The 11,750-nt window shown below is 38.2% G+C and overlaps 2 protein-coding genes across 3 annotated transcripts; one reads left to right on the forward strand and one right to left on the reverse strand.

Annotated features, from left to right (window-relative positions):
• Positions 1-262: 262 nt before the first annotated feature.
• On the reverse strand, positions 263-2,145 carry LOC141760705 (uncharacterized). Its single transcript, XM_074623744.1, has 2 exons — positions 1,576-2,145; positions 263-598 (listed from the first exon to the last, which is right to left on the reverse strand). The coding sequence occupies exons 1-2, from the start codon at positions 2,030-2,032 to the stop codon at positions 540-542; spliced, it is 516 nt and encodes a 171-aa protein (XP_074479845.1). The 5' UTR covers positions 2,033-2,145; the 3' UTR covers positions 263-539.
• Positions 2,146-4,078: 1,933 nt separating this feature from the next.
• LOC141760994 (uncharacterized) lies at positions 4,079-9,917 on the forward strand. 2 transcript variants are annotated; one of them, XM_074624170.1, is made up of 2 exons: positions 4,079-6,302; positions 8,362-9,917. In XM_074624170.1, the coding sequence occupies exon 2, from the start codon at positions 8,454-8,456 to the stop codon at positions 9,081-9,083; it is 630 nt and encodes a 209-aa protein (XP_074480271.1). In that variant the 5' UTR covers positions 4,079-6,302; positions 8,362-8,453; the 3' UTR covers positions 9,084-9,917. The 2 variants fall into 2 exon arrangements, with proteins under 2 accessions (XP_074480271.1, XP_074480272.1); XM_074624171.1 differs by having other exon boundaries at positions 4,079-6,298.
• Positions 9,918-11,750: the final 1,833 nt, after the last annotated feature.

Here is an 11,750-nt window from a genome sequence, read left to right on the forward strand (position 1 = left end):
AGGTTAGCTCCCATTTTGGCCCATTTCATGTATAATACTTTATAATTTCTTTAATTTCCTTTCCCCAGTTTTATGTAGTTAGCTTTAATTTTCTTTGAACACAAGGATACTTTTGCCCCCTTCCATGAATTTTACTTTGATAAGTCTGCTTAGGCCTGGAGACTTGATGTAATGTGTTATTTTAACTGTATTTTTGCACACACATAGGCCAAAGCTAGGCCATTGTTTACATTTTTTTAAATAATGCACACACTGAAAAAAGTGAGTTGAAACCAGTGCTCATTTATTTTTCCTTAAATATGTAACAATATTTCAAAATAAAATACATTAATAAAAAGAATAAATATCATATACATTAGTGCATTAATAGGCCTACAAAGGGGCCACTTTTCCTCATTTGAGTGCTACATAGTGGTCATCACGTCATCATCATCATCGTCGTCATCATCATCATCACAAGTCTATGTTGCAACGGAGAACCATTGAGAATAAATACAGTATCACATTATCCAGGGTATTTGACATTTCAGACAGATGTCTTAAAACATGTAGCAGGACATCATGGCGAAGTTCCTCAGGTCTTCATTGGTCATATAATCTGTAAAAAGGAAAACAAGACACATTAGAAAACAAAGTATTAATCCACTATTTTCAAAATAACGGTGTCTGTTAAGTATCCAAAATAATTGCCAACACTTAACAGTTAAAATTACACATAATAGCTAGTTGTACTCTGCTCTAGACTATTTCAGGACTACTTCTGTGAACAAAAATCAACAAAAAAAGTATACATTATTGATGACTTTATGAAAAGCTAAACCTGAAACTAAAACCCTAAATGTATTCAGTCAACTTTATAGCCTTAAATTACCAACAAAAGCATATATAAATAGCCTACTGTTACCAGTGGTGGAATGTAACTAAGTACATTTACTCAAGGACTGTACTTAAGTACAATTTTGATACAATTAATATCAATTTTATGCTACTTTATACTTCTACCCCACTACATTTCAGAGGGAAATATTGCACTTGTTTTACTCCATTATATTTATTTAACTGCTACAGTTACTAGTTACTTTGATTTTACAAACAAAACATATGATAAACTTATGAAATGTGAGTTTTTAGTTATGCTGCTGATGAAACCTCCTCAGGTTAGAGTTGTGCAAAACATTATTTTTGATCACTTTGCACACAATAACAATGTGTGTATAAATCATTATCTTGTGTGCATACGATTTAAAAAATACAGATTATATGCCTATATCATAATTAATCATCTGAAGGGGCTATTTTGCATAGGTAGTACTTTCACTTTTGATAGTACATTTTGCTGGTAATATTTAGGCTATATACTTTTACTCTAGTAGAATTTCAAATGCAGGACTTTTATTTGTTCTTACACTGTGGTACTGTCACTTTAAGGATCTGAGTTGTTTATTTCTTCCACTACTGACTACTGTTGCCACCAAACCCCATTCACAAACTGTTCATTTCAACAACTACCTTTGTCTCTTTCGTATTATTTAGCCTACTTAGCCAATTACGAATCACAATCCTCATTTTACTTACTTTCTCCAACTCTCGGCTGTTCGCTCTTCCCACTTATCAACCGGCAAACTTTCCTCCAGGACCGCCGGACCCTCCCACCTCTGGACGCCGGGGAGAAGTCGCTCTCCTCGGCTGGAGTCACAGGAATCTCCCGGGTGGTGTCACACAGAACGTCTTCCTCTGGGTCCTCCTCCTCTTCTTGGTCGAGGACTCCTGAAGTTATGAGCCGCTCCAGGATGCTCTCATCCACCCTGAGCTCGGCTCTCACCTTCTCCTCTCCGGAGATGGAGGTGGTGTGTCGGCACAGCGGGCAGATGATGAGTCTGTCGCCCTCCAGACGGAGCTCCTCGGCGGGTCCCCGAGAGAGAGCCCGGAGGCAGCTCTCACAGAAGCTGTGTTTACACTGGAGCTGCCGGGGACACCGACGACCTGCGTTGTAGGTCCTGTAACAAATGCCACACTCTTGCTCTGAGTACATCCTGATGCTGTCTGATCCTGCTGATGTTTATCAGTGAGTAACCAGTGAGGTCTGAATGAATCAGAGGGTGAGCTGTCCAGATTTATAACCCAGGGTGTGAGGAAGTTTGTGGGAGGAGGAGAGACTGTAGTGGATCTGAGCCAAACAAATGAGTCATCAAGCTCCAAATACTATGATGCCACGAAACTTAAAGTACATACACACACTTCCTCATGTTTATCTTGGACATGGGACAAAAAAGCCTGTAGGCTTTCAGACAGACTCACAAGTCACACAATGAGTAACCCTGATCGTTTATAGGGCAGAATAACAGCTGCAAGCTGATGCAAGACATATCCTATTGATTAGAATCACTTTATTATGTGAGGGTGGGGAAATTATTGTTTTATTTCGGAGATCCTTATTAGGCTCAAAAGCTATATATAAAGGTCAGTAAATAATAAATGTGAAAGAAAAAAGTGTCTTAAAGGGACTATTTGTAACTTTCAGAAATGCTAGTTAACAGCGACACCTTTGGCCATTAAGTCAATGAAAGTCAGCATTGGGCTTGTGCTCGCTCTAAATAGACATGAATGAGCATCGCTCAGAACAGTGAGGCGACACACGTCAGCTAAAACCACAATATCACTCTATATTTCACCTGCTTGGCAGTAATGTTAGCTGACCAGACGAAGGTCTCTCCATGAATCACTGCTGATCCTAGTGTTGGCTTTTCCTGCTTCAGCCTCCCGACCGAAGAGAAACGTTATCATCTCCGACCGGGCCGGAGGAAACAGGGAAGACACCGGCACCCGGTCGGAGTCGATAACGTTACACGCTGCGGAGCCCCGTCACTTCACAAGACACGGGAAACCTCTGTTGGTCTGGAGGAGCTGCAGCAGTTATTTCTGCACAAACGTCCACTGTACATTCGTATGCGAGCGCGCGTGGGATACAGCCCTGGTAGATTTATACCTGTAAAAAGTTACAAACAGTCCCTTTAAGATATAAGTAACCCTGATTGTATACAGGGCAGAATCCCAGGTGATGCAAGACATTGCAGCATATTCTATTGATTATAATCACGATATGTGAGGGTGGAAAATTGATTGTTTTATTTCAGAGATCCTTATTAGGTTCAAAAGCTATATATAAAGTTCAGAAAATAATAAATGTTAAAGAAAAAAGTTTCTTAAGATCCCCCCTACTACTTGAATTTGTTTCAGAAGTGCTACCCTCCTTGACCTCACTGACGCTCCAGGGTGTTTGTATATAGGGCAGAATCACAGGTGCAAGCTGATGCAAGACATATTCTATTGATTATAATCATTATATGTAAAGGGTGGAAATTGATTGTTTTATTTCAGAAATCCTTATTAGGCTCAAAAGCATTATATAAAGTTCAGTAAATAATAAATGTTAAAGAAAAAAGTGCCCTACTTGAATTTGTTTCAGAAGCGCTACCCTCCTTGAACTCAGTGACGCTCCAGGGTGTGTTGTGTGTGTGATGTGACGTCACCTCTTCCCCATGGTAATCCCCAAACAACCCTCCTCCTCCTCCTCCTCCTCCTCCTCCTATCAGTTGTTCCAGCATGAACTCCTTTCATGGTGATTTCCGGGGGAATCTCGGGCCAACAATCACAAGCTCTCTCCTAGTGAGTGTGTATGTGTGAGAGTGTGCAGTCCTTTGTTACTGTTTTATTGGCTTTCCCGCTTTTTGCCAGCACTGAACTTACTGTAAAGGTGCTTTTTTTACCTTAATGACAGTAAAAGAAAGCCTTTCCCAAAAACTTTGAATATTCAAAGGGCAATTGTCTCTTTGGTTACAAAAAAAAAAACTTTAAGAAACTATTAACTCGACTCTTAAGCAAGACCATCTGTGATTTAAAAAAAAAAAAAAAGTATAGTTATTCAGGATATTTGTTTTCTCTGAGTGCTCTGAAGTTCAAATCGGTGTGATGAAGGTGATCTTTGGTGGGGTACACAAAGGTTAAAAAAAGGGGGATTCCAAGACACTCTTCTAGCAAAAAATAAAACGCCTTTATTCAAAAGAATATTTCATGATGTAATGCTAAAAACAATGCTGGTACATGTTCAGATTGAGCTGAGTAACAACCCACGCGTACACTCAGCCTTCTTCAGGGTGTAACCCTTCAACGCCAACGCGTGGGTTGTTAATCAGCTCAATCTGAACATGTACCAACATTGTTTTTAGCATTTCAGCAGAAATAGACATTTGGATTTTGCCAGAAGAGTGCCTTGGACTTCCCCTTTTTAGATTTCTGACTTTATTGTGTGTGTCTCATAGGGTGAGACACACACAAACAATATAGCGCAACATGTCACCTTCAGCTTTTCAGTTTCAATTTTAGAGTACTAAGGCAGGATAAAATCCAAATATAGATTTTGATATGGATCATCAATTTTAAGGGCTTTAATGACCTTAATGGTATAACTGTTGTAATTGTTCCCTAAAGCGATTCCAATGGAAGTGATCGGGGACCAAATTCAGTCACCGTTTCAGGAAAAAATGCATTTTAAAGTTAATCTGAAGACAATATTATACAGTATTCTACTATACAGTCTGAGTTAGACCATTCAAGTGGGTATCTTCAAAGGTTTTGGTCTTTTAGTATAAAATGAATTCTTTGTGCTAGGGCTGCAACTAACGATTATTTTCATTGTTGATTAATCTGTCAATTATTTTCTCGATTAATCGATTAGTTGTTTGGTTTATAAAATGTCAAAAAATGGTGAAAAATGTCGATCAGTGTGTTTTCAAAAGCCCAAGATGACGTCCTAAAATGTCTTGTTTTGTCCACAACTCAAAGATAGTCAGTTTACTGTCATAGAGGAGTAAAGAAACCAGAAAATATTCACATTTAAGAAGCTGGAATCATGGCTGGCTCATTCTAAAGTAACGAAAACACAGCGATTCTTATTTTCAGCTGGTTATACACTAAAGAAAACATACTTATTAATATTATATTCCATTTCTGGCAATAGATCCCCCTAAATGCTACACACTGCTCCTTTAAGGAAAAGGGGAATTCTCTCAACCAAAGGGAAACTTAAAGCTAGGGTTGGTAATCTTCAAAAACATTTTTTGTTATATTTGTTGAAATTCTCATTACATCCTGACATCAATCAATAAATCAAATGCTCTGACAAAAAATAAATACAAAAATCTGGTATCCCTGGCTTTCGCAAGACTGTAAACTTGTGGACTGCAAATCACTGTTGTGGTGAAAACTCCCAAATGTTTGCTCTCAGTGACATTTTTTTTTTATTTAAACAATTGAAAAATATATGTGTTGTTAAGTCTGGTGGTTGTAAAAGTTTCCCAACCCATATGAACATTGAATTGTCATTTCACCCTGTGTCTGGTCTCTTTATAGTGCCTTTGCTGACGGCTTAAAGATCTGTCTCAAAGTTTTCATCTGACCACACAGTATCAGGCTTAGGAGTAAAGTAACCACAGAGAAACACAAGCTTCTGTTTACCAGAAGTATCCCAGTAATCATTTGAAATCTCGTAGTGAAAGTCCACTTTATAACTATGTTTTGATCACAGAGTTTAGTGGCACTGTAAATAGCAGAGTGGGCGTTAAACACGTCCTGTACAGGACGAGCTGGTTTTAGATACAACAGATACCGTACGTCAGGTTATGACTCAATTTATCCGTCAATAATTCACCTGTTTACACTATCGACCTACTCTGTTCTGTCCCTGCAACCTTATTTACCCTCACTATTTTTTCTGTACTAGAATGTGAGATGATTTTCATTTTTTTTTTTTATGGTATCAAAACAACTGAATTAAATTTAGAAACTTGTAAGGATGTTAATAATTACACCCTAAATCAACACTGCTATTTAAAAAAAAAACTCCTACATGCTGACTGTGTGGAAGCATAATAACATAATATGCAGGTAGAGTTGAGTAAGTAGACTCTGAATCTGTCATTTTCTGTCTTGTGTGTCCTGGTTACTTTCACATCACCAAGGGTTTAATTACTGCTGAGGGAAACCACAGAGATGCCTCATGGGGGACCAGACAGAGAGACGAGGACGAGTAAAATCAAGGAGAAAAGAGGAGGGTTGCCAGTAAGCCGAGCTTCAGCCACGTATCTGCAGGATGTTAAGGTAGAAACTTGAGTGGTTAATGTGCACAAAGAGGGAAGGAGGAAGACACTCTGCCGGGATGAGATCTGTACCAACATGAGAGGAAGAGGAGTGAGTGGTGAGACGTGGGCGTCACAGTGTGCTCTGATCAAAGGGGTGTATGGTGGGTAAGTGGCTCCTTTATCTGCTTGTGAGGTGTGAAGATGGATCGGTGCCAGTTTCGCTCAATATAATCTCACTGAGCCCTTTGGCCTCGATACAAGAGGGCTCATCTCCCTTTCACAACTCGTTTCTCATTATATTGTGTTTTTTTGGAGCAAAGCAAAATTCTTATTGTTGGTGTAAATTATATGTTTTTGATGAATGTGTAGTAGACTTATGAAAGAAAAAGGTTTCAGGCTATGTGTTGCCATGGATCAATTCAAAGGAGACCCCATCTGCTAAGCAACAATCCCCCCATGAGTGAACTTGAGTTGCCTGGTAGTCGTCCCATGTGAGCAACAAACAAAAGCAAATCTAATGCTTTGTTCCATAAAAGAGCCAGCAGCAAGTGAGCGTAGCTTAGCATAAGGATTAGAAATGGGGAAACAACAAAAATTGAAAAACAAGAGCTTTAGATGTGCTTAAAGGTGAATTTGTTACCTTTGGACAGAGCCAGGCTAGCTTTCCCCCCTGTTTCCAGTCTTTATGCTAAGCTAAGCCAACTGTCTGTAGCCTTATATTGATCGGAGTTGTATCGATCTTCTCATATAACTCTTGGCAAGAAAGCGAATAAGCATATTCCCCAAAATATCAAAATATTCCTTCAACATTTTACATTATTTGACTCAAATACATTTTTATGATGGCAAAATCTTACCAGGCTCAGCAGATTACATTTAATCAATGTGCCTTGGGCTCATTTCAAATGTTAAAGGTTCACTCCAACAACTCAATATTGTACTTCCATGAAGTCGGCAGACTTACAAGAAACAAATTTAAAAATGAACGGTCAAACATCGAAGCAGCAGAAGCCGAGATATTCTTACTGTTAGTCTCAGGTATAGGTCAAGCAACTCGATCTCATGGGATATAAATATCACATCACAAGGACATTCCACATGTCATGAGAACGCATTTCAGCATTTTTGCATGTCATTTGCACGCCTCTTTTGCGTGTCGTTTTTACGCCACGCAAACAAAACCACGGTATCAGCCGCACAAAACCACTTAGTTAGCTTTAGGAAAAACAGCATGGTTGGCTTTAAAATTAGTATGTAAACTAAGTCAAATATGCACAGGAACAACGTAACAGAAGTACGGTCACCAACGAACTTCAAAATAACTCAACAACACTTTGGAACACAAACACCAGTTTGCTGGTTCAAAGTCGTGTGTCTGTTGGACCCAATCACCCACCATAAGCAGTCATTCTCACTTTCTATTTTACTAGCTCTGAGCGTAGCGTATTCACGCGGGTACGTTAACATTGCAGTCAATACAATCTACATGGTGTACAAATGACTCGCGAATACCGTGTCATTCGTACGCATTTATTGCGACCGGCCATTTAGTGATGTCAAGCTACCAAAACATTGGATCCTACATTTCCCATGATGCAACAACTCAATAGTGTGTTTTATTAGACATTTTCTTTGCCTAGTAAATGCTCACATCTTTCAAACTCCATGCCGTCAGTTTGTAACACAAGGATACTTCTAAGAATTCCCCTAAATCTAAGCCGAGATAAATTACATCATCGGGGGTTTTTGCTCCGAGCCGCCGAAGATAAAACTGTTTTCACAGACTCTCTAAAGTCAGTAAAATCAGTGGAGTGGCCCTTTAAATGACTGAAATTAAACAAATCTGAGTGGAGAAAAGTGTACGTGCACACACACACACGTAGAAAACATCATTACAGTGACTTATTACTTCCCTTCTAACCTCTTCTGTTGCTTTGCTAGTTTGTTAATTTCCCAACTTCCTGGACCTGCTGAGTGTGCAGGCCAGCACACACTACATGGACTCAGGGTGATTGTGAGTAGGTGAGGGGGGGTAATAGTTAGACGGTGGATGGCTGAGTGTTTAAATGGATGAATGCTATGACTCATGGGCTGTGGAATCTGTTCATAAAACTTAGAAGAAACAAAGCAGCATCCCAGGGAGAGCAGATCCTGGCATTTTAAAAGCCACATAAGCCTCTAGGGGATTCTCTTAGTCTTAGTTCAAGTTCTTTTCTCTTTACAGATTTTACAGTCTTCTATTAAAGATTCATCCACGAGTTGCATCTTGCCATCACTGAAAGCCAAATCCACTCACCCTCCCTCCCTGCCACCACCATGCCAGGGGATGTAGTCCCAGCTGCTGCAGCACCCAGCCTCAGCACCGTCTCTGGGGAGCCCACGGATGTGGAGTGTCCCATCTGCTACCAGGAGTACAACCAGTACAACAAATGCCCCCGGATGCTGGAGTGTCACCATGTTTTCTGCACCGAGTGCCTCCAGAGGATCCAGCTCTGCCCATGCGAGCCCCCGGACCCACGCAGCCCACCAGCCATCCCCTGCCCGCTCTGCCGCCACCTCACCCCTCTGGAGACCGGGGATGCCCTCTCATTGCCCTGCAACTCCCGCATCCTGGCGAAGCTGCCCCCCGTGACCTTCCGCCTGCCCGTGAGCATGGCAACACGCCTGGCCACCGTCACCCAGAGAGTGGTGCTCTCTCTAGAGGGCGACAGCAGAGACACCCGCCTCATCATCCTGCCCACCGTGAGCCTGCGGGTGCAACAGATGCACCCGGACAGGTCGTACGGCGCGGCGCCGGGCCTGGTGGGCGAAGAGGAGGTCTTACAGCAGAGCAAGAAGAATCTGTACTGTGTGCAGCTGCTGGCTGTCACCTTCTGGGTGGTGTTTGTGATCACCTGCGTGGTCGGGGTGGTGTTTGGGCCACACTTCTTCAACAGGAAACTTTAAAAAGAAACAGAATTTGTCTCCTTTTTAAAGCAGTTATAGTTGTTGATATGAAAGCACTGTAAAAAAATAGGATGGCACATGACATTTTTTGAGAATATAAAACACAAATTGTTTTTCAATTATATTTTTCTGAAGATATTTTGACCACCAAGGTCACTATTCACCCTGTAGTTATGGGACCAACTCACTTTTATTCATATAATGCCACCACTTCTACCAATCCTCGCTCACTGTACTGCATATTTGTTGCTCTTGCTTTCATTAATGATAGACTGATGAAGAGTTCCCTCTAGTGGTTTACTTGGAAATGTGTGAACTGAGATCACAACTGTATATAAAATGATTAAATGTGCTGTCTTTTCTAAGGCTTCATAAAGTTTTCTATCTGTGCCTGTTTAATAATGTTATTTATTTACAGCTGATGAATGTCCTGCCAATGCATAAATAGAATAAAGCTACTTTACATAACACATGTACAATGTGTGTCAGGTGTTTTTAATTTAGAAAATCACCAAGAATTGACATGGGTAAATAATAGTGTGTGCATTTGTTTCATCATTTGTGGATTGAATTCTCTCTTTTGCCCCTTTGTGGTGTAAAAGTACAGCAAACAGATTCTGTTATACCAAAGATTCAACCGTATGTGATACAGAAAGTCTGCTATGGGGCACCTCTGCAAAGTTTTTGGCTACACGGTTGGTAATCTATCCTTGTAGTTAAGTAGAATCTAAGGGACTAATACTTTTACCTGTCTACTCTATTGTACTTTTTACTTTATTGCATTTATCTGAAAGCTGTAGTTTTAAAATGTTTTAATGCTTTAAACGAAGTATGATTCATTGTCAGAGTTTAAACACCTGTTACACCAATCACATATAACAACAATATTAACAACATTAATACTTCTCAAAGGTTATAACATCAATAATAACATAGTTTGACATAAAAAATATAGTACTTTATTTTACTTCTAATAGATAACATTTGAAAAGCAGGGCAAGATGCAGTTTTATCATTCATATTTTTCTCATAATTCTTTAATTTTTCCACCTCAGCATTATATCCGGCTCAAGGTTCAGTCTATTAATCTATACAATCATGGAAAAATAAATACCCTTTAAATAAAAACATAACAAAAGGGGTGTAACAGAAGCATTTAAACAACAGTATGAAAACTAGGTGGTCTATAAATGTGTATAGTTGTGGATGTACTGTTGATTATTCATGTATGAAATCCTACAAACATAGATATATATCTTCCAATACTTATTTCCAGTGGTGGAGAGTATAATACATTACTCAAGTACTGTATTTAAGTACAATTTTGAGGTATTTGTACTGTATTTGAGTATTTACATTTTATGCTACTTTATTCTTATATGATACTACATTTTGGAGGCAAATAGTGTACTTTTTACTCACTTTTATTTTTAAGCATTAGTAACAAGTTATTAATATAAAATATAAAATCACCTAATAAATTATGATATATTATTATAAATTAATCTACCCAGCAGTATATAAAGTAAACATTAAAGTGGTGTACAGATTAATGCATCAATAATTATTATCCAGTGTGATATATATATATATGATTGTGAAATAAATGACCCATTCTGCATAATGAGTACTTTTATTTTTGTTCTTTTTTTTTGGAAAATTCTTTTTATTCCTTTTTTTCCAAACATAGCATAACAAACATAAAAAAAACATAACCATAATGCCATAATACAAAAAAAAAATAATCTTACATTTAACATTTAATATGTACATACATAAATACACACATACACATCTCCTCCCGCTCCCACACAGAGACAGGTCCAGCCTTCTTCCCACCCCTAGAGGTAAAGTTACAGAAAAAATTTAACAACAATATTTTTTTTAATAATTTAATAAGTTAGTTAGGATTAAAAGTAATTAGTACTACAGTATTACAGTTCATGGTGGTAAAATATAAACCTTAAAATAAATAAATAAATACATGTAAAAAAAAGAAAACAGCACATAGAAAGTAATAATTAATAATTAAGTAAATACCCTAGAAAGGTTAAGAAAATTCTGTATGAGTGATCTATGGATCCCATATCCTATAGAACATCTGTGGGCTACATAGGTTATTTTTTCCAAGGGAGCACATGAATTTACCTCATTAATCCACTGAGTAATATTAGGGGGATTCTCATGATTCCATTTAGATGTGATACATCTATTGGCAGCCGTGAATGCCAGGTTAACAAAACCCCTTATCCTCTGGGAGGGAAGATTCAGATTATTAGTATTGACTTATTTATTTTTGTTCATGAAGTATATTTTGAATGCAGGAGTTTTACTTGTAATAGAGTATTTTTATACTGTAGTATATAGTAAGTACATAATAATAATAAAAATGTTGGAGGGTTGTAATAGAGTAGTTTTATACTGTAGTTTATAGTAAGTACATAATAATAAAAATGTTGGAGTGTTGTAATACAGTATCTTTATACTATAATAAGTACATAATAATAATAAAAATGTTGGAGGGTTGTAATAGAGTATTTTTATACTGTAGTTTATAGTAAGTACATAATAATAAAAATGTTGGAGTATTTTTATACTGTAGTTTATAGTAAGTACATAATAATAAAAATGTTGGAGTGTTGTAATACAGTATCTTTATACTATAAT

This window comes from Sebastes fasciatus, chromosome 22 (assembly GCF_043250625.1).
Source record: "Sebastes fasciatus isolate fSebFas1 chromosome 22, fSebFas1.pri, whole genome shotgun sequence".
Lineage (NCBI taxonomy): Eukaryota > Metazoa > Chordata > Actinopteri > Perciformes > Sebastidae > Sebastes > Sebastes fasciatus.